Source organism: Gopherus evgoodei, chromosome 2 (genome assembly GCF_007399415.2).
Source record: "Gopherus evgoodei ecotype Sinaloan lineage chromosome 2, rGopEvg1_v1.p, whole genome shotgun sequence".
NCBI lineage: Eukaryota > Metazoa > Chordata > Testudines > Testudinidae > Gopherus > Gopherus evgoodei.
In genome coordinates, this window is record NC_044323.1 from 162449973 (window position 1) to 162473716 (window position 23744).

General features: G+C 50.1%; 1 protein-coding gene across 2 annotated transcripts in view; it reads right to left on the reverse strand.

Moving 5' to 3' along the window:
- LOC115646399 (G protein-coupled receptor kinase 5-like) overlaps positions 1-20911 on the reverse strand; it is a 70775-nt gene extending 49864 nt beyond the window's left edge. Inside the window, exon 1 of one of the 2 annotated variants that reach the window (XM_030552170.1) lies at positions 19330-20911. In XM_030552170.1, coding sequence (XP_030408030.1) covers positions 19330-19381 — 52 coding nt within the window. In that variant the 5' untranslated portion in view covers positions 19382-20911. The remainder of the gene's footprint in view (positions 1-19329) is intronic. The other variant, XM_030552172.1, reaches the window with a different exon arrangement.
- Between the last annotated feature and the right edge of the window lie 2833 nt (positions 20912-23744).

A 23744-nucleotide genomic window follows, 5' to 3' on the forward strand; every position in this document is an offset into this window, starting at 1 on the left:
GGAGGAGGGCGGAGTAATGGCCCAAAGTAAATTATGCACATTCAGAGCTTGGAATTAGCTTTCCCAGCCAAGACTAAGTCCAGCTGTGCCAAGGCAATACCTCGGGGGGCCAAGGAAGCCGGAGCTGTGGCAGCCTGATCCCAGTGCCACTCTGTGTGCCAGATCAGGGGAAAGATCATTTGGGTCCCACCAGAGGGAGTCTGGTGCCCAGGGTGCAATGTGAAAGAAAGATCCTGTTTGCAGTGCGAGGGGGCTGCAGATAAGCCGAGTCCTCCCCGCACAGGTCTGCAGATCACTTGGGAAGGTCTGTACTCAACCACAGGGAAGAGTGTCATCAGTCACAGAGCTGGGTAGCACCACGGAGCACATTCCCTTCAGCCGCTGTAAACTCAGTGAGCAATTTCGCTGCTTTGACATCACACATGACAGGCGAGACGTGCTCTCCCCTAGAGCAGTTAGCGCTGGGCATTTTCCTTTAGGCTGTTCTGAAGCTCAGTTGCTGCTTTATCTGGGCAGGTGTAGCAGTTCCCAGCAGCAGAGGGCTGCTCAGTCTGACATGCCACCCCTTGAAGCAGCTGACAACAAAGGCTCCCCTTCACTAGAAACCGCTATAGCACTTGGATGACGCCCGCTCCAGAGGGCTGGAGGAAGAGTTCCTCTATCCACACTGGGCAGGGGGAGGGAGGAAGGAATCCCCGGATAAGCCCCCTTAGAACTTGCTTACCCCAGAATGTGGGATGTGTGACTTTGCCACACAATGCTGCTCGCACGCCAGGCCCTGTGTTACCACGAGCACTGCCAAAGCCTCTGCGCAGAGGGGTTGCTTGTGCATGCACAACGCTTGCTGGCTGTGCAGCATGCCACCATTTGCTAGAAACCCCACACTAAGATCTCACTGTGGGTGCTGGTGAAACAGAGAGGCGAGTTCAACCAGGTTTCCTTAGCTTGTCCCATTGGCCTATCTGTGCCGTAGCCTACATGGCTTTCCAGTGACACCCCCTCACTTATTGCCACTCCCTGCACCCCAGGGCCACAGCAGCAGCCCCACAGGGGTGACTTCAGGACATTGTTCTCCACTCCGAGCTCCCAGCCGCCCACCAGGAGCCTGCAAGGGCCTGGATGACAGATGTGCATTACCCAGCTCAGAAAACGCGCTCTGGTCTCGGAAAGGACTCCGCTGAGTGATCTTAGCCCAGCCTCAGAGCCACCAGAGTAAAACAGACAGGGAGGACCCCATATGACTCTCCGTGTCCCACAGCACATGCCCTCGTGTGGCGCACTACCCCAGCCATTGGCAGGGTGCGTCACTTTGTTGTTGCGCCGGCTAAAAATCAGAAGAGGCCCCATCTGTTCTGCACGGATATTAAAGGTACCACTAAAACAATACTGGTTTTATTATTGCAGTAACCCCAGCCAGGATCAGAGATCCGTTGCTCTGGGCGCTGCCTCCAACAAGAAAGATGGGGAGAGGGAAAGCCTGTGTGCAGATGTAATATCTCCTTGGGCGCGTGCACACACGGAGCTAGCTGCGTTTCAGCAGAGCGTTGTGCCATTCATAGGGTGCAGTACGTCCCGCTGCTGCCACCAGTTGTCACGGAGTCACCGGGCGATGCTCTGGAACTGCTCCCCACCAAGCCAGGCAGGACTTTGGGGAGCCTCCTCTCCCTTGGAGCAGACTTGTTCAGGGCAAGAAGCTCACACGTCTTCACCTCCTGGGTCTCTCCTTGCAGCATTCAGCATCCTCTGCCCCTCCGTGCACTTCCCACAGTGAGCCCGCCTCAGTGGGGTCCTGGGGAAGCCACCGGGTTCTGCACCCCCACTTTGCAGTCAGACGTGACTCTTAGCCAGCCAGTAAAACAGAGGTTTATTCGATGACAGGAACAGGGTCTAAAACAGAGCTTGTAGATACAGCGAACCGGACCCCTCAGCCAGGTCCATTCTGGGGGGCAGTGAGCCAGACCCTCACGTCTGCCCTCAACCAGCTCCAGACTAACAACCCCTCCCAGCCCCTCCTCTCTCCTCAGCCCCTTTCCCGGGCCAGGAGGTCACCTGATCCCTTTGTCTCCAACACCTTCAGCTGGCACCTTTGCAGAGGAGGGGCCCAGGCCATCAGTTGCTAGGAGACAGAGTGTCAGGCATTTAGGTGCACTGGCCCTTTGCTCTGCCAGATACTTAAGAACTGCCTAGGGTACACTGAGGCACCAACACAGTTTTCAGAGAAAACATTAAGAACTTTCCCAGTTCGTCACAGCTTTGGGATCCTTGGGACAGGAGAGGGGCTATAGAAGGGCTGCAGTATTACTGACAGCAACGACTGTCGTCAGCAAAGGTTTGTAAGTCACTGCAGGTCTCTTTTTCTTCCAGTCCCACAAAGCCCCACTTCTCAGCTTCTCCTGTAAGAACAGCCTACATGGAGCAAACGCCCCACAGGCTTGGGGGGGCTCAGCCCCTCCCTGTTTTACACAGAGGTTAAGTGAGATGCCCAAGGCCCACAGTGGCAGCACTGGCACTAGAACTCAGGAGCTCTTGGCGTTGCCTGCCCAGTGCACTAGGCCAAGTTGTGTCCTTTGGAAGTGAAGAAGAATCAGCAACCCCAGAAGAGGCTGCAAGTCACAGGGGCACAGTGGTGGTGCGCTGGGAGGTGCTGGCTAGAGAGATCATTCAGGCCTTGTTGCATGGCACACTGTCTGTTCTAGGGTTTTCTGGCCTAGGGCAACGTCTCCTGAGTAACATGGCAACCTGCTTCTGTGCCATCAAGGATCGGCTCAAATGACATCTCAAAACAAGGCGAGGAGCCTCGTTAAACAGGTCCGCGTAAACACTGCCATCAAGCCTTTAGAGTGTTTGCACAACACCAGGGGCAAGGCCAAGGGACTCCTGACAGCTCTGCGCATTTGCAAAAGGGAATCCAATGCTCCACTTGCAAGCCCCTGGGGCAGGATTCAGCTGCCAGCCCCCAACATCCCCGCCACCTGGGGCAAGTAGCATTTGAGTCTACCCAGGAGCCTGTGAAGGCAGGGAGCCAGTCTGGCAGCATGAGAATTTGAGCTACGCATTCTGAATGGAGAAGAGAGCTCCCAAGTCAGGCTGCATGGCCTAGTGGCTAGAGCATAGGGCTGGTGGGGGGGTCAGGTACCATTCCCAGTCCAGCTCACAGGGTGCCACTGGGGAAGTCACTGGACGAGGTCTCATTTCTACCTCTGCAAAATAGGAAGACACTCCAGCAGAACCCCAGGGAGCTGGCAAGGATTAACCTGAGTGCTCCAAAGCCCTTGGATGAGAGTAGCTACAGAGGGGGCAGCATTCCCAACCCCTAAAATCCACTTGACAGCCAGCTGGGGAGGGGCCATGCAGTCCACAGCAGGAGACGGGTCCCACTCATGACCAGCACAGCTGCACAGAGGTGCTAACAAGCGGTGCACTGCCAGATAGGACCTGCAGCTGTGGGCAGCCCATGGCAACTATTGGCCCTGGCATACACCACGCTTCGATGGGCCCCGCTGCACTGCACACTGGGACCTGCAGTCTGTGGGGCCTCAGCCCATAACAAAGTGTAGGGTGGCTGCAACGCGGTCCTTTCTGTGTAACAGTAAGGTCATCCCACGCATCCCCCAGGAAAGATGTCATCCCTCCTGGGACCCCACAGCGAGCATGTTGTGCGCAGCTAGTCTCTATAAGACCCAATATCTCGGATGGGCTCAGTGATTCCAGCCCCCTAATGCTGAAGTTCTCAGCCCCACATTCTTCCCCCAGAACCCTGGCCCTCACTCCGGTATTGGCCTCTCCCAACTCCCAGTGGGTTTCCAGCCCCTCTCCTGCACGGGAAACACCGAAGAGCTGGGCAGGTTACGCTCAGCAATGCCTCTCCCCCAACGGGAAGGTAAACAGCCGCAGGTGCCTCTGCCCAGCCAGCCCATCAGCAGTGTTTGCCTTTCGGATGTTTTCCCAAGGCAGGTTTAGGGGCCTGACGCACTTGCTGAGCTTCTATTCGACTCCACTTCCAGCCCAGCCCCAGCACCCTCAGGGACCAGGACAAGCGAACAGAGCCCCTCGCCAAAAGGCCCATGCTGGACCTGGCTCAGTGTCAATGGAGCCTCCCACAGCAAGGGACGAGGCTGGGGCTCGGTGCCAGCCGAGAAGGGGAGATGAGCTTAAATCAAATGGAATTTCGAACAAAGTTGCTGCAGCCAGATCTCCTTCCTGAGCAGAGCACACACCTCAGTTAGAGAGGGCCAGGCAATGCTCTGGCGCCCGAGGAGAGGGGAGCTGCTGAAACAGCCGTTTGTAATTGCCTTGCAAGAGTAAATAAAGAATGTCCTGGTGGAGTTAACACACAGGCGCAGCAGCACTGGCCTAGAGCAGCCAACGTGCTTGGGGCTGAGCCCGGAGGGTTCGGCCACAGGACGCTCGTATGGCACCGGGCAGCAGGATAGGTAGAGAATGTGCCAGGCTCCTGGAGACAGTACAAACGCTTCAGAACTTGGGGCAGATTTGGATCCAGATTGGATCTGGGATGGGGCCTCTCATTAGCAAATCCACCTGGCTTGGCCAACGATGCCAGCCTGTCTCCATCTCCCATAACTGCCTCTGCATCTGCTTCCTCCCCACACAGGGCACCCTCTTGGGATGGGCAACAAGGCAACACCTCCGTCAGCACTGAAATTCCTCCCCAAGACCTACTTGTGACAGGCACTTGCAAGGAACTAGCTCCCAGCAGTGAGAGGAAGCTGGGAACACTTACAAACGTATTATGGCATCAAACAGAGGCCAGTTCTCCGGCCTCTTGCACCACCTCTTCTTGCCTGTGTGGTCTCCTGATGGGGAGAGCTCGCAGCCTAGGCCTCCCTTCTGTCTGTGCAGCACGTAGCATGTTGCGGGCACTAGGAGGAGTAGGCAGCACCATCCGCATAGGCTCTCACCAGCTGTTTGGATGCTGCCGCAGCCTGGCAAAGCCAGTGCAGCACAGCGCAGCTTTCAGCTTCCTGGCACACAGCGAGTCCTCCCGGGCAATGGGTCTCGCTCCTGTCCAAGCTGAGCCATTCCCCACCCCCCACGGCTGCCAACTCATTGTCTTTCTGGGGAATGGTGCAATAGGGGAAGTTTTCTTAAAGCCCGATGCTTATGCGACTATTTCAGCTTTCATTACACAGAAGAAAAGTAAGTGTCTAGACCCGGTTTTTGGCAATACAATTGGGAAATAAAACCAACACAACTCAAGCATGACCTGAAGACTTGGAAAAAAAAAAAAAGCCCCCAAAATGGACCAGAAAATTGTTTCATACAGTATTTAAAATTCTGTGATTTTGGGGGCCTGACTCCTGAACATTTGCAACTGGTAACACTGCCGCATCCAGCCAGGAGCTCCCTTGCTTTGAGCAATAGAGGTGGGGGGGAGGAGTTGTGTTCCCCCAACACCCTTTTGTAACCTTCTAGGGTGGGAAGCCCGGCCCCAGAGTGACCCAGTTAAAATCCTGGCAGCATCACACACACACACACAGAGCTCCGGCTCGCTTATGCAAACCCTCCAAACGGAACTCCCTGCTCTCCCATAACAGGATCCCAGTCCACAACCACTACGAATGTCGCTGAGAATTCTCACAATCGGTCCCTATCCCCCGCGACACTGCGGTAATCCAGGGTGCATGCACATCCACCCCAGCAGCCCCTTCTCGCCGCAGAGGTCACTACACAACCTGACCAAACAACTCGCTCCTAGCTCCTCCCTGCCCGGGCGACTTCTCCAACAGGAAGCCCATTCAGTCCCACGACGTCCATAAGAATGTTCCTGGCACGCAGCGCACGGTGATCCCGCCACGCAGACATGAAGTGAGTGTGGGACAGCTGGCTCTCTTTATTTTCCCTTCTTGCAGTTATAATGAAACCCAGCACCAGGAAGCTCAATGTGCTGGAAACCACCGTGCAGGGGCAAAGGGGGCTTTTATTTGCCTTCGATAGTATATATTTTTAATGATTTTTTTAAGAGCCCTTGAGCTAAAATTCCTTGGCCTCCATTAAGCTTGTTCACTCTCTCCAAACACCACATCCACGTGTGAGCTCACGCCTGGGAGGTGAGAAGGGAACAAGAGCCATTGTCCTTGCAGGGCGGCTGCATCTCTCGGTATCTCTGCTGCATCAGGCATTTGGGGGTGGGCAGGAGAAATTCCTCCTTGGAATGAGAGCCTCCCGGAAAGCATGCGTGGAGCATTATTGGAAAGTGGAGCGGACTGGAGCCAGGAGCCAGGGCTCTGACAGCTAGTATGCTCCAGGACACAGGACACTCGATGTCAGGCAGCCAGGTTGCTGTGACTGATAACATTCGGCAAGGGAGTTAGCCGTGGGGACATAGGCAAGATCTCTAGCTCGGAGTTAGCACAAGCAGCCCTTGTTGCCACCTACACTGCATTGGGCCCAGATTCAAGAAAGCTTTTAGCTTCTTCTCGTTGCAGGCCCGTTTTTAATCGAGCCTAACCCAGTGCTGGCAGCCCCGGCACCTGAGCCAAGGGCATAGGCACCTTCTAATCTCCAAGCAGCTGTTTGACAGCACATGGACTTCTGCACTTGGTAAGGCTATCACCGCACGACTCCTGGGGTGCTTCCTGTCCCTCTCTGTCAACAGTACACATCGTCTTCCCGTCTCCTGGAGGCTGGAATACTTTGGAGTCAATCTGGCTGTTGGATTTAGCACAGGGGGGCTGGTGGCCTGCGATGTCCAGAAGGTCAGACTTCATGATCTTCTGGTCCCTTCTGGCCTTAAACTCTCTGACGGTTCGAACGCAGGACTGAGGGGTCAGGACTCCTGGGTTCTATTCTAGCTCTGCCCCTGACGGGTTCAGTGAGGACCATGGGCAAATCACTTGGGGTCCCACATTTCAGACCGGTGTAGCAAAGCTCGACACCTAACCCCACACTGAGGTTCCACAGCAAGTGGGCAGGTTTCCAGACAGGGAAAACCCTAGCTCCTGTTGAAATCAATATGGATTTGGGGGGCTCCTTGTACCCACCCAAGCTGAGCTCCCCATCTGTACAATGTAAACAATTCACCCTACGCTCATGAGGGTTTGTTAACCTCAGCCCCATACTCAGAGGGGAGCAGCCTGTTCTTACCGCTCTACGTTTGGGGCTTCCTATGCCCTTGCCTGCAGCACGAAAGGCCTTGAATGTACCCCTCCTCCCCCTAACTTGTCAGTGCAGGCCAGAAGCCCTCAAAGGCTGACCGAAGGAGGCAGGCCTGGCTAAAGAACTGCCCGGTACGAAATCCATGGTAACAGGGAATATCCTTGACGAGAAAGCAGGGGCTGGGACAAAGGGGAGACGGGGGCACATTGATCGGCTCTTTCGGCTGGTCTGAATTCAGAGTTGGAGAAAGAGCTGGGAGGATGAAGTCCTTCATTTAGCTGCAGGGTGAGGACTGCGGTCACCAGTTCCACTCCTCTGGCACAAAAGCACTCTCCATGACGCCCACCTGGGCAGGAGATAGAACTTGCTCCAGGGCCGGCCTGAGACTGTGGAATGAATGTCTGCAAGAACTAATGAGCATCCCAAACCTCCTCCCTTCGGCGTCAAGTAGCAAGCACATTTCTTTGACCTGCCTTCGGCAGACAGCACCATCTGTGTGTGTATACCATACAAGACTCCAGAACCAGAGGCTCCCCAGCACACACCTCTCCCCTGGGGCAGGGGAGAAACAAGCACCACCAGAGCGGGCTCAGATACTACAGTGAGGCAGGGGGAGAAGAACCTGTGTACAACAGATTAGAATCTGCAGGGCCGATGCAGCAGCTAGCAGTGGTATGAGATTTCCCCACGCTGGTGACCATGTCTCAACCCTGTCCCTATGGGCCACCTTCCGCCTGTCTGGCAAGGAGAGAGAATAGGGTTCCTCACTCTTCCATCCAACCAAGCCCTGGCCTCTTTGCTGGGTCAGCCAACAAGAGGCCAGCTGTGACTTTTTTGTAACGTGGCGGGAACCTGTGGCACGCATTTCACACCAGACACAGAGCAGAGACAACAGCTTTTAGCCTCTGTCCCCCTGGCCCACTTCAGAGCCAGCTGCCTAGCAGTGAAGGGCAATGGAAACCAGAACTGGTCCCCCATTCCTTGTGTCGTGCAACCCACAGAATTCAGCACAAGTGCACTGAGTGATTTGCACACTACGCAGTTTGTTTAAAAGTCTCAAACCAGGAGCCAGCATCCAATCAAAACCTGAAACAGAGCTCCTCCTGCTCTAGGCAGCGCTCAATGGCTCAGAAAGTGAGGCAGTATTTCCTTGATGCAGGCCCCCAGCAAACGCCTTCTCACGTTAAGCATGTGCCTGCCCTCACTCAGGCTGCTGGCTACACAGGGAGGGACTCTGAAAGGTCTGAGATCATATGGAAGTCGGGCTGCTCCACCATCATTCTCATCCAAGACACCGGCCTACAGCCAGCAGGCAGTTTGTCAGAGCAGGAGCTCTGCTTGGCTGCAGCAAGGCATTTCATTCTGCCCCTCTCTTCTGTCTGTGGCAGAGAGACAGAACGGGAGCCGAACAAGAAGCCTGGGATTGCAGCACCTGGGGCCAGTCAGGGATGGAGCTTGTATGCAATACTATAACGTAAACAACACCACAGCCACTGTGTCAGTCACTCCAACCTCGAAAGCCATTCCAACACCCGACTGGCCTGAGAGTGCCCAGCACAGGAGGACTCTCCCCTTCTCCTAAAGGCAGAAATAATTCCTTCCCAAATGGCAGCACGGCTACATGTTAACAGAGTGTCCCACATTAGTGCCTCCTCCATTCTCTGCAGCCTCCAGACTTAGGTGACTGGCAGCTTTCTGCAATCAGTAGCCCTTCTACAAAAAACCCATAACCAAGCCAAGTGCTAATGGCTACAAACAGGCAGTTTTGCTTTCGTAGCCATCTTGCTCAGGTCAGGCCAGCACACCAAGCTAAACCCAGAAGGACCATAAAGAAGGGAAGTGCATGAACATGGTAGCACTCTCCCTGGCTATCTGACATGCAGCATGGGACCATGTAATGTTGGAACCAGGTTCTGCAGGAGAAGAGAAAGACAGACACCTTGCAAAGCCTTTGAAATCTTAGGGCATCCCAACTCGGAGTGATACGTTATGTGCCACAGACCACTGTGCATCTTTAGACCAGAGCGTCCTACAAGGGGAGAAGGGATCCTTTCTTTCAATGGATCCAGTACGACCAAGCCAAGGACCAAGCTACAAAACATTAAGGGAACTTACTCCAAGAAACATTCTCATGGACGTGCTTCCATTAAAGCCAGTTGAGGGGAGAGGGCCTGGGTCAAAGGAGGCAGCGGGGCAGGGTTTGTTGCGGCAAATGGCAGCAAAACAGCCAGAAAAATGTACTGCTCCCTAACGATGATGTTTTCATTTAAGCTAATCCCAGAGCAATAGGCTCTTCTGAAAGCAGCACTGATCCAGCGCTCACACAGTTCTAAAGGGCACGACTAGCTGAAAACGAACCAAAAAACCAACCAAACCCATGCAGCCCCCCTTTGTTCTCTCTCAGCAAGTCCAAGCCAGACCAGCTCACACAAGTCAGACACCTCCTCGGATGGGAACATTAAAGCAGTGCTCCTGCTGCTCCTTACAGCACCAGGGATCAAGCATCTGCCACTGGAAATGAGCTGACAAGTCGGTGACTCATGATACAGAAGAGAATCCAATTCACTGCCCACTCCCAAAGCTTGAGTGATTTCTCCAGGGCTAAGGGGGCAAGAACATGTTTGCGTGGATGCAGTTGCTGATAGGACTGAGTGTACCCACAGAGCAGATGGGAGCAGAGGTGGCACTTTCCTGATTGCGGCGCACAGAGTCTATGTTCGCTCTCTAATTGGAACATGCGGTGACTGTGCAAGCAACATCTGATAACCCTTTATTCAATGGCAGCTGCTAGGCATGCAACCCATTCAAAGCTGGCAGCCACAGGACCAAGAGGAGCAGGGGCAGGGCCAGGGCTGGCATAGAGCAGAGAAGGACCGTTGGCTTCCATCAGCCCAAGAGCTGGCCCTAGATTTCACTTACTAAAAATAAATTACTTCATTTAAAGGGTCTAAGAAAACCTGTGAAATCAGACCTGTGAAATCAGAAAAGCTGTTGAATGTAACATAAAACTGTTCTCCTCGGAAAGAAGCTCACGTACCAAATGGCAAGACATAAGCATTCGGGTATCCGTTACATCAACAAACCTGTTCAGAGATAAACCCCCCGCCCATCTGTGTTACCCTGTGCTGTCTCAGCCCTGCATGCAGGGAGCTGCCACTCCAGTGTCTGCCCTACAGGATCTTTACACGGCCACAAGCCAGGAAGCTTTTCAGAGACAGACCCACCCACCCTTTCCCTCTCCAGTAATGCCAGCTGTTTTAGACTGTGATTTCCATCAGGAGCCCAAGGGAATTAGGCACCAAATGCCACTGAAAACTCTTATTTTCAAATGACGTGTAAGAGTCACAGGCTGGAGTAGTGCACACGTTGAAATGGTGCTTTTCATCTCACAGTAGCACAAAACTCTCCACCAGCTTGCGCTCTCCTCAGTGACCGCTCACCCACTGCTGAAATGAAGCCACTTGTGGAACAAAATGCAGCTGCTGCTTACCAACACCTGCAACTGATTAAGTAGCAATAATGACCCCTCGTGCCACGCAGGGATCGATAAGTCCCTTCCAAAGCTAGGTAAAGGAAGGATCGTTATCCCCACTGTGGGGAAGTTACCATTTGAATACCATGAATACCACATGCAGTCCAACTGCAGTCGGAATTTAGGTCGGCGGATGCACAGCTGCTGATTCCAGCTGAGAAGGGCTACTCACCTGGAGCTTTCCAAACAGCCAGAGTGCTGCACCCACTTGGAAACCTCACCCCCTTCTAACTGCCTGGATGCCAGCCGTGACTCCTGACTAGGATCAAACAAGCCCAGTGGACCTCTTGTGCAGTGGGCCACGTGTGATGGAGTAGGGGCTGTCTGTGTGGGGAATGGGAGAGCAGGGGAAGACTTTAGGGGATGGACGATACCGGAGCCTGTAAAACCTGAGCTAGATAAGGGAGGGGAAAGGTCAACACCTTTGCCCGGGAAAGAGGACAAAGGAAGGGAGTGGCAGGAGGGAAGCAGTTTTGAGTTTGGGTTTGGGGCTGTGTGGGCGGAATTCAGGGTATCCTAGCTAGGATCCAAGCACCCTGAAAGCCCAGAAGGACTCGATGGAGGGGTCCTGACTGTGCCTGCAAGCTCTGCTGTAACCTGTGTTCCTGTTGTCCAATAAACCTTCTGTTTTACTGGCTGGCTGAGAGTCACTGTGGGTCCCAGGAAGAGGGGTGCAGGGCCGGACTAACCCACACTCTGTGACACCAGGCATGGACTGGAACACAGGGGAGCTGGGCTCTCTCTCCAGCTCTGCCACTGAGCTGCTGGGTGACCTTGGGTGAGACACTTCCCCTCTCTGGGCCACTGTCTTCCCTCTCACCCTTGGCCTGTTTCGATTCTAAGATCTTTGGGGCAGGGACTCTTACTGCGGGTTTGCATCCGCATCAGACGCAATGGGACCCTGTCTCCACTGGGGTCACCTGGCACAGTCATAGCACAAAGTGTTAGAAGAAAACAATAATTTGGAGATGATTGAGAATGCCACAGAATTGTATGGGACTGAGCTGGTAATTGATCCAAGATCACCCTAGTATCTGATCTCCAATCAGAGCTCCTCTTCCCATCCTAAGACTCCCTGAATTTCTGCGTTGCATGCAGCCTAGCTCTCAAAACTCCACAAATGAACAGTCGCAGAGGAGTTCTGATGTATGGAGATTGTATGTTAACTTTTCCTGGTAGTTCCAATCCCACATAATTACAGGATGGGCAGAGGCCTGGAGCCAGGCAGTTCCGGATCTGTCACACTGTTGTAAATCCAGAGTGACTTCACAGAAGTTGGTGAAGTTCCTCTCGGGGAAGCAGTGATTACAACCTGGCCCTTATCCTTGTAATGTTTTCTGTGGTGAGCAGGTGTTACTCCCTTCATCTCCATGAGGTCAAACAGAAAGAAAAAAAGAACTGCCTAGTTATTCATGGGGCTATCAAAACTAAGCTCCAGGCCTGATCCCAGTGTGACACTGAGTGACCATCTGGGTAAAATATACCGCCCCAGTCACTCTAAAACACTCTCATAAATATTGGCTTTGCTTGGCTTCACACAGGCTTGTAGTTGCTTCTTCAACCACTTTTAGACCCAGAAAGAGCGTCGCTGTTAGTTACAATAGCTCCTTTGAATCAAGCAGAGTAACACCCTGAAATGCTCTTTGCTCATTTAAATAAGGTGCAGGTTCCTACTGAGAAGCTGTTCGCAGCAATTATTACCCTCTTCCCTGCCTGAATTGTCAGCAAACCATGCAGCTAGTCCATGGTCACCTATCAGCCCAGATGGCATCCCTCTGACAGGAGTCTGGCAAGGATTTTTTTCACCCTCTTTTAAATTGGGATTGTACCTTTTTTCCTTCTTTATGTGGGAGGAAAGAAGTCTGAAAGAGTGATTGGCTTTAAAGTGTTTTTCTTTTCCTGTTTGGTTTTTAATCTTTAAAATATCAGGACTGATAAAGAAAACATCACCTAGCTCTGACAGCACATTTAGTCAGTAGATCTCAAAAGCAGTTTACAAAAGAAGATCAGTTTCATTATCCCCATTTTACAGATGTGGAAACAGAGAGTGTGGCAGAGGCACTCTAGTCTCCTGAGTCACAGTTTAGGGCTCTCTCTGTTAGACCATACTGCTTGGCTCACTGGGGGGTTTGTTGTGGGTTTCAGAAGATGTATGTTATGAGCTCTCACACTAACTGAAGGCCAGCAGTGTTAAATCTTAGCAAAGAGTTCCTTTCTCCAATGTGTTGATAAGTCATTGAAGTTAAATATGCACTAAAATACTTCTGAAGCAAGCCAACAAATCCTTTCCTCTCCTCATTGCTCAATTTCCATGCGTGGCTCTTGCAATGGTCTCCTTTAACTAATTCTCACCACCATAGTCTTCCCATCTAGATGGGACCTGAATTTCTAAGGATATATAGATATAGATATCAATATAGAGCTATCTATATAGATAGATATATATAAACAAACAAAAAAATAAAAAACACAGCACCCATGCAAAGCAAAAACACAAACCCTTCTTCCAGCCTTCCTTCTCCACCCTAAAGCAGCTAAAAAAGGCACAAAGCCCATTTTTAAATCCCTAGTTTGTAACTCATCTTTAAAAAGGTCCCTAAAATGACCACATTTCCCTTTCAGTACCAGCTCCCTACAAATCTCTCCCCCTCCTGTTATGAACCAAGATCTGTTGGGGGACAGTGGGACCTTAATTCATTTCCCCACCCCATACAAACCACACACAACAGGGAAAGTACCTTTCACTTTCCACTTGGAAAACACACACACACAGAGAAATCATTAACTCAGCAATCACTTACCAAGTTTGTCTATTTTTGTCCATTTTACAAAGTGTAAAATTAGCAACTTCTTTGTCACCTGACCTACCTGTCACCACTTCAGCTATTCACCCCTAGCAGCAGTGTACATTAAACTGCAGGCAGCAGAGGAGAGAGAGAAGCTAGCTGTAAAGCAGTAAGATTTGGGGGGAAAGGAGTTAGCCAACAGGCCCTCTCTGCCCACAGGTCCCCAGGACTGCCCTTGTGGATACAGTAAACTGGCGACAAAGGTGTTCTTCCCCCCAGATGTGAAACTTTGAGTTATGCCAGAGAAATCACCTGTGAACAGTTGTTTTGTAACAATGGCTTAGTCTGAGGCACTGGTAGATTGGAGCTGAAGTGGCATATCTAATTAACAGCTTCTAACACTCTAGTCAAGCTAAAGCCAGGGTACTTTAGTCACAGTCAGATTAGCGCATGCTAACACTGGGGTATGTGAAGGGGGGTGTGTGTTCAGGCCACATCTACATGGGAGATACACCAGTGTACTTAGCTTTTTCCAGCAGAAGCTGCCCTGAGCCCATCCACAAATTGTCTTGTTTGTGGTTTATCTTGTGCCTTGTACCAGAATCGTTAACCACTTTGGAAGCAACTTTGCTATTTCAGTAGGTGTCCTATTGTTGGAAGGTTTGCATGGATACATCCTCATGCCAATTTCACCACACTACTTCAGTGAGTCCTCCCATCGCTATCCCACACTGCACTAGTTCACATCTGGACTGGCCTCTCTAGTGACCCTGGGTCAGATGTTCCCACTGTTTAAATGCTGCAGGTACACCCCTTAGGAGCATCGATTTGCAACTGAAGCTCATGGCAAGTACATAGATTCATAGTCTATTACGTCACCCATGCTCCACATTTCCTCATGGCACAGTCTCCTAAGCCATCCCTCATTTAGGGGCCAGTTGAAGGCACAAAGATACAGACCTTGCCCATGCTGGGATTAGCCCAGATTTCAGCCGCTAGTGCAGACAGGCAGAGCGCCACTATGCTGCAATTACTGGCACAGTTTACCCTAGCTCCCAGCAGGGGTGCGCACCAGGGTAGCTACAACGGTGGTTGGAATATGGACAGCTGCCCAGTGCAATCGCAGAATTTTAAGAAGGGCTGGGCTCATGGTTTGTGAACACTTGAGGTTGGGAATACCGCTGACAGCGCAAAGGGCTCTGAAAGTGCAGTGAAGCCCCAGCAGCCTGTCAGAGCGGTGTAAAGGGGCCCTAGCGAATGAGGATCCTGCCTGAACGGATTCACTCAAGGTGGCTGGGGGGACCCGCTTTGGGGAGGGAAGTCAGGAAATTCTGGCTCCTGAATCCCATAGCCTCTAAAGACTCCATCCAGAACACCAACGGCCCCAGGAAAGCTGTCCCAGATCCCTAAACCCTCCAGAGTTTGCAGCCTCTCCTTTAGCACTGGTCACTGTTGATCAGGATTCGTTTGGCAGACAGACGTCCGTTCCAGCTGCACTCCAACCAGCTTGAGACATACACAGCCTTGCCCACAGACTGGCCTGGCTATGCACCTTCAAGTGCCATGGGCCCCGTAAGGAGGAGTGCACGAGTTAAATCAGAGGCCCTGCATGCCAGAATAGGCAGGGGGCAGTCAGGTCACTGTGGACTCACCCCCAGCGATGCTGGCAAGCCATTCACAGCGAACCACATGTAGCCAGCTCCACAGAAGGAACCCAAGGCACTAATCTGGTTTTTACAGGCAACAGGACTAGTTATCCCACCACGGCAAGTAGCTTAAACAGAAAAAGGATCAGGTACTGCATGTCCACAGAGCGCAATCCCTTTGACCAACACTGGGGCAGAAGGAAGCAGCTGCTTTCTTTCCTAGCGCCCAGCACAGCAGCTCCAGACCAGACTCCTATCCCCAGCTGGAACAGCAGGAGTGGGGACTGGACATATAGGGAGGCAGAATATCTTTGCCTAATTGGCCAGGACTCTAGGGTTATCACCGCTGCATGATCTCTAATGGCTGCATGCAGGGAGGGCCTTGACTCTGCCACGCACTCATGTTTCGGTCCCCCCTCAGCACATACAAAAGTGTTTTTCTGTCCCTGAGACAAGACTCCCCCAGTGCTGCCCTTGGGGCGGTCAATTGCCACTGAGGCAGAGAGGTTTTCCCACAATTGCCATTTTACAGTGTTGGCTGTGAAGACACCAGCTGCTGCTTTATAGTCCTGGAACCAGCAGCTCAGCCTGGAACCGGGATTCCATCTGAGCCCGTAGCTAATGCACAATGAAAAAAGCCCTGCAACAAGAGCACCTAACACCTTGCTAAATACGCTGCCAGGCCTTTTCCATGGGATATTGATTAAGTCACAGCACTTAAAGGAGACTCAGGACTCCAGAAACATAGGCATGTATTTCAGTGTTGTAACGTTAAACTCTAGTGCATTTTATGGAGGCAGGGATATTTCTACAATGACATTTGGATCAAGTATTTCCAGATGTCATGCTGGCCGGCATGCAGAAGGGACAGGCGAAGTCAGAGCCCTAAACCATCTCTGCCAAGCTTACACTAGCCCAAAGCCGTAGGACCAGTTATTCAGCCCTAGGCTCACCTCAACCTCAAATGCACAGGAGTCACAAGCAGGAATTCAGGTTACATTGGGTGTTGAGACAGCCCACCCTCTCCAGTAGCATTTCAGACACTCCACTTCATGACCAAACACACAAAAGGTTGTACCCAAGTGACCAGAGAAGAGACAATCCAGCTGCCCAAGGAACAAAGATTAGAATCATCACTTTGTCTGATGGTAGCAGCAGAACAATGCCCAAGAAAAATAAATCCTCCCGGACCCTTTTCGTGCCTTGGATCCACCTCTGAAGACTTTCAAAGCTGCATTTGGACCCCCAGCACCTGTTTAAATTAAATGGGAACTTGGCATCTGAATCCCCTAGGCATCTTTGAAAGACCGAGTCCAAATACCTTTATCCACAATAAGCCCATTGGAATAGATCATGACCTAGGGTGTGCAGGGGATTTGAACATTACAATGCCCCCAATCTCCTTGGCACTTGAGACAGTTTTGCCATGAGCTAGCTACTGTACATTGGTGCTGCTCCTTAGTGGCACGAATTGTTTGCTGCTCTGAGGTGCAGCAGCAGCAGCATCTCATTCATGCAAATCATTCCTGAAGGATTCCAGTAGCTCAGGTTTCCAGCCTTGGAAGACTGGGAATTGGAAAAAGTAGACTCTGGATCTGTCCAAGGTCAGAATGCACATGGGGACCTCCCACCCACCCCATCCAGGATGACAAGTCAGGGAAAGTAACCGTTATCAAGCCTGAAAGGAAATCGCCTCACTGCACTTGAATAGCAGGACAGGCCGTTGAGTTATTTTTCTGCCTCCATCAGAGAGCAGCTTGTGGTCATCTTGTGTTGAAATTAACACACTATTTCTGTCTGAGCTTTTATAGTTGTTCTGCCTCCTATTAAAACTGTCGCTGTTTCTGATACTAGTAATTTATAAGTGATGCATTCCTGCTTGGTGTTCCCTTTACTAACAATGAGCTTCCTTGGAAGAAAGAACTAAGCCAGGGGTTGGCAACCTTTCAGAAGTGCTGTGCCGAGTCTTCATTTATTCACTCTAATTTAAAGTTTTGCGTGCCAGTAAAACATTTTAATGTTTTTAGAAGGTCTTTTTCTATAAGTCTATAATATATAACTAAACTATTGTTGTATGTAAAGTAAATAAGGTTTTAAAAATGCTTAAGAAGCTTAATTTAAAATTAAATCAAAATGTAGAGCCCCCCCGGACCGGTGGCCAGGACCCGGGCAGTGTGAGTGCCGCTGAAAATCAGCTCGCGTGCCGCCTTCGGCACACGTGCCATAGGTTGCCTACCCCTGAACTAAGCAGATGGTCTGCGCTACAGTGCTCTGGTGAAGCCAACTCACGCCAGCTCAACTTTGACTTGAGTTAGCATGGGCCAAAAGGAGCTTTCATTTGACATCCTATGGCTTAAGTGAAAAGAGCTGAGGAGCTTAGTTCAGGAGACAGATGCCCATATACTATACGAGTAGCAAGGCAGCTCACAAAAACACACACCACCATGAATGCGGGTCTTGGCTGGAAGGCAAAGGGCTGAATGAGCCACAGAGTCTGAACTCTCTTCTGTAGAGATGGTTCTCCCAAGCTACAGGCTGAGGCATAATTAGCAAGAAAGCTTCCTCACCACTTGGCATGTACAAATATACGAGTGTGTGGCAAGTAGTGTCCATGGGACACTGTTCTCCCACACTGCGTTCACTGATAAGAGAAGGGGCCCTTCAGAAGAACGTGCCTTCCAATAAATGCTGGCTTGCTGTGGGATCATCCTTAAAGCAAGACATTTCCCCACTGTCACTTTAAGGGATTTTCTTATTTCACATCACTCTACGCTGCAGTCTGCTTTTCAGTTATGAAAGTTTAGGAACATAGAGTAAAATTTTCAAGTGATTTAGGAACATAAGTCCCGTTTTTAAAAGTGATGTAAGCATTTAGGAGCCTGAGGCCAGGTCTATACTACAGATTGTTGCTGGCATAAGGGTGTGATTTGTGACTGGCATACCTGAACTAGGGGCATTTTCCAGCACAGATGTAGTTACATTAGCAAAAGTGCGGTTTTGCTAGAACACTGTATTTCACTCAAGGAGTCTGGAATAAGCTATGCTGGCAAAGCACGAAATGTCATTGGTATAACCATGTTCTCACTAGCTGCACTTTGCCAGTATAGCTGAGGTAGCTACACCAGCAAAGCCTTCAAAGTGTAGAACTGGCCTAAGTATCAGTGAAAGGCAACAGGACTGGCTACTAACTCCCTGTTTGCCTTCTGGAAATGGGACTTTGATGCCTTTGAAAATTTCACCTCCAACATAAAAAAAAAAAAAAAAGTACACGAGTTTAGCATTACTGGTATCCCTCCGTAATTCCTGCATATTTACCACACTCGAACAATCAGTGGCCACTTTACATTAAGGGTTTAAAGATAAGGAAGGTAAAACAATCTTTGTGGTGCAATGAGTGAAAATAAAGAGATGCCATCTTCCAGGACACCACACCTGGTTAAAATGTACCACGACCAGAATTTCTGTTGTGATGTCTACAGCACAGTCACACAAAATATACCACACAACAGGTCAGCAGCATGACCACTGTTCTCTAGCATAATAAATTAGATCAAATCTCATGAAACAGACCATCTGTAGAATATCAATGAAAGGTCAGATATAACACAATCTTGGGATTCTCCTGCAACACATCTTTAGCTTTCTGTGGTAATTAAAAGTCACAACATGCTCTCAATATTTTTCCTTGTCTGCTTGTCAGAGTTTTGCATCCAGACAGAGCCACAAACATGCATTTTATGCTTCCTGTTCAAAAACAGAGCCAGAGTCCAAAGCTTAGCTCACACATGTAAATCACATTGCAGTTCTGAGCTGCAGGGAATATGTAAAGTTTCCATCCCTAGGTCATAGTCATTACAGAGAAAACTTTAAACACAAAACAAAAACCTGGTTTTCAAATGTTTGCTCTGTATTTGGAAGGTGAAAACACCAGAGGATGTTTTGTAAATGAAGCTATAAATGGTAAATAGCGCAATTATAAAGCATCTTGTGGAACTACTGAGGAAACCCACTAAATCCCAGTTTCCAGGTCTGTTTCCTACAGCTGCAATTCAGGTTACAAAATATCCTGTTCTCACCCCTCCTCCTCTCCGGGCACAGTTTGCTTTCACTCAGTAAAATCAAACGAGCAGCAATATAGCAGCAGATGCTTCAATCCCTGTTCCCAATTTCCTTCTGTTAGTCACGGTGTCAAGGCACGTTCAGAGACACCCAAATCATACACCCAAAATGACCCAAGTTATTCTCTTACCTTCTCTAGCTTTCAGCAGGACTGTGTTGGCCACAATATTCTCCAGCTCCATAGCGATCCAGATTTTGAATATGTTGCAGGAGGAAGAAGAGGAAAGAGATGGAAAAAGGAAGGAGCAGCTGTGTCCTCGAGAGCAGCCTACGAGGTGGCTAGCCCCCCGCCCCAAAACTGAATGTAGCAAACACACCCCCCAAAAACCAAACAATCAGTCAAAACCCTCCTGTCTTCTTGTAGAAGAGTCACAGAGGCCAGGATCCGGAGTCTTTTGTGGTAAAGAGGCAGCAGCACAAACCCCAAAGGAGGGAAGGACCTTTTCTAGAACGATTGCAATCCAGGATACAGTATCCCCGCGACTCCTTTCCCTCCACCTCCTCCCCAGCCCGTCCACACCCCGGGAACGGGATCTCCGGCTCGTGAGAACAGCCCCCTGAACGGAGTTTGGGGGCACGGAGGTCATCAACACTGGGGGAAAAAAAACACCCCCCACCGCCAAGGGAGGATGCTGGGATCCAGTCCCTTGAGTCCAGGACAGGTTAGGGGCTCAGGATTTCCCCCACTCCCTCAGTGTAAATCCAGCTCCCCATGAAGGGGAAGGAGAAGACTGGGATCCTTTATCCCCCAGCAGCAGCAGGAAATAGCATGGAATAGAACAGACTATAGCAATCTGAAACTGACTGGCTACAAAACGTTCCACGGGGGCGGGGCTTAACACCTCTGACGTTTCAGAGGGCGGGGCTAGATGACAAACGCACTAGGATTTATATAATTCCCCTCTCCCCCCCAGGAAAAATAAAGCCTGGTATCACAAATGCACCCTGGGTAACGTAGTTCAACCAGCTCTCTCTCCTCCCCCCCTTTTCACTTTTGCAGCCCCAGTGCTGTGATTTATTATGGGGATAAGAAAGCCGGAAACCTCTCCCCCACACACAGCCTGCACAGGCTGGCTCTATGTAGCTAACGACCACAGGCAGGGAATGGCTTTTCCCCTCGCCTACATTTGTCTGTGGTTTGCATACAGGATGAACCCATTTCAGCTAGGACTGGCTGTCCCAGTGTGGCAGGTGAGGGGAGGTCCCAGCTGTACTGGACACAGTATTGGAGTGTGGGTGGGGGCTGGTGGTGCACACCCAGGCCATTGTCACCTGACAGTGTATCCAGGCAGGCCCAAAATCTTCTCACCCAGACTTGCCAGGGCAGAAGGGAAAGAAATACCCAACTGCCAGATCAGTTCCTCACATCTAAGGCAGACCATTTTGAAAGGGTGCTTTAGGCTGTGTGCTGTGCAGGGCCAGGAACTCCCATTTGTACCAACAGGGCCAGCCTGTGGCATCCCCTCACAGCAAGAGAACTGACAGCACTCCTCTGTAATCAATACTATGGGGAAGTTTCTATCTGTTTTAACGAAGGCAGCTGGACACACAGACAGACCTAGTGGCTTTGCCATGTTCCCTAGCTCTCAGCCTAACCCAGCTGATACTGCCTATGAACCCAAAACTGGCTCCTCCGAAGTGGGGGAGTTTAGGAGGCACAGAAAAGGCTGCACACTTACCCATGACACACTGTTCACCTCCACAGGCAGCTCTAAGGCCTTTGCTTGTCCTCTGGAGGCATGATAGCCAATCAGGACCACTGAGACGGAACTGCTTAGGATGGCACAAGAGGGCTGACAAGAGGAAGGGAAGTCATGCTGAATAGGAAGCTTTTGTATGGGTGAAATATATAGAGTGCCATGAAGAAATAGAGGCAGCAGCGAAAACAGAGTTACCTGGGATAGCTGATTTACTCGGTCTTCTCCACCTTCATTGCCTATGACCCCAGGAATCTCTCAGACAAGATTTGGCATGTAGCACACAGTGTAGAAGGGGGTTTGATATGCTCATAAGAGCTCATTTCAAAACCTGCCTATTAAAGAGCCCATGTCATTTTTCCACAAGACTCGAGATGTCAAATCCTGGCATCTTGGCCAAATTGTAATAGCAACTCTTTGCACCTCAGAAGGATGGTGTTAGCCACAATTACAGAGCTAAATTTATTTTATTCCCGAAGTGCACCTGAACTGTAGAGCCTCCTGCTATGTGATATCTGCCATAAACAAATTATATGTAAAGTGAATTCAATAAGAACCAAACTTAATTTAAGCACATTGTTAATCTGTTCTCATGGAACTGGAAAGGACACTTGCAACTTAAAAAGATACATCATCTAAAGCTTTGTGCACTTGGGGAAGTGGTTCGGGTATAACATCAGGTATGAATCTGTCACGGAGTGTGGGAGAGTCCGGTCCTGCACCCCTCTTCCTGGGACCCACAGTTACTCTTAGCCAGCCAGTAAAACAGAAGGTTTATTGGACAACAGGAACACAGGTTACAGCAGAGCTTGCAGGCACAGTCAGGACCCCTCCACCGAGTCCTTCTGGGCTTTCAGGGTGCTTGGATCCTAGCTAGGATACCCTGAATTCCGCCCACACAGCCCCAAGCCCAAACTCAAACTGCTTTCCTCTTGCCACTCCCTTCCTTTGTCCCCTTCCCGGGCAAAGGTGTTGACCTTTCCCCTCCCTTACCTAGCTCAGGTTATAGGTCCTGGCATCGTCCATCCCCTAAAGTCCTCCCCTGCTCTCCCACTCCCCACACAGACAGTCCCTACTGCATCACAGAATCTAAACCAATATAGTTGTACCAGTCTGGACACTCCTAATTTTGAAATAAGAGTGCCTCTTTTCAGTTTAGCTTGTCTTGTTTGGGAAGAGGTTTAATCTACACAGAAAAAGCCACTCTTCTACCACAATAAGTGGGGTGTTATATCCATATAATCCATGTAGATGAAACATAAATCCTCAGAAATGTTTCCATAGTATATTCCAAATAAAACAGCTATTTATTTGAAAACATTTCCCTGCAGCCTTTGAGACCTAAGCCCAGCAACACTATGGAACATGCAAATAAAACCTACTGCATGGATTTTTCCTCAGCCAAGATGACAGAATTGCAATAAAATAACTCCCAGCGGGTGCGACAACCATGTGATTTTTTGAATTCTCACTGTTCACTATGCAGGTGGATTAATAAACACAAATAAAATAATGTATCAAATGCCATAATTTGCCTCATCCTTTCTTAAATTTTCTTCGGCCTCAGTGCATGAAGGCCTGGAGTGCCACAGAATAATTGAGCATCTACAAAACAGGAGGAAAATGATCCTTGGCACTCTCCAAAGCAGGAGCTGTGTTATGCCCATGGAAAGCAATGGTTAGGCCCAACTGGGGGAGGAAAAAAAGGCTACTTCCTCTTTGTAGAATTGTTTCCAGTTACAGTAACTTCACAGGCTGGGGAATTCACTGAAAGTCTCCAAAGCTGGAAGAACTTTTCCCGCACTGGTTAAGCATAGTTTATAATTGATGCAGTCCCTGCTCAGTTTGTGCGTGGTGCATAGCTTATGGTACAGGGCAGTAGTGCTGCCCAAACTCTGAGATGTAGATAAAGAAAATGTTTATTTTTTTAAAAGAAATTGCATTTGCTTAAGTAATTTATACCTTTAATATCTCCCATACCTATTTTTTTCCGCTAGAGTATTTTCACAGGTTGGACAGTAGCCACAGAGAGTAGCTCAGGTGTTATCTATACAGGCTGATAAGTCACCTGGCTGAACACCTGATGCTGCTGGATTGTTCTAGCACAAGCACTAGGAGAGGGGTACAAAGCAGCAATTACAGTAACTCTCACGGCCAGACTGATTTTAAACACAATACCATGAAGTCCTCTCACGGGAAGCTCTGTGCATAGTGCCTATACAGTTCCCAGTGAAGGGGATGAGAATCAGTTTGCATCACACATTTACCTCCATGAATAAAATAAGTCTTCCGGCTCTAACGCCCCTCCAAAGGAAGACCACATAAGCCTCTGAGAAGCAGCTCAAGGGAGAAGTAATAACTGATCATTTCACTGCACCAGAAGCCGTTTTACTTTTGTGGAGATCACAGTGAAGAGCCTTACAAGCTTCCCCCAGCAAAACCTTACTCTTGCTGACAAATTACCATTTGCTGCAGGATGGATGAGGTCTTGTAACATCACTGAGGCCATGTCCAGACTAGGAATTAAAATCGATTTTAGATACGCAACTTCAGCTACGAGAATAACGTAGCTGAAGTCGAATTTCTAAAATCGAGGTACTCACCAGTCTGGACGGCGCTGCATCGATGTCCGCGGCTCTCCGTGTCGATTCCGGAACTCCGTTCGGATTGATGGAGTTCCGGAATCGATGTAAGCGCGCTCGGGGATCGATACACCGCGTCCAGACTAGACGTGATATATCGATCCCCGAGCAATCGATTTTAACCCGCCGATGCCGCGGGTTAGTCTGGACGAGGGCTGACTTGCTGAGTGATACAGCCTGAGATATTTAAGAGCATTCTGGCCAAT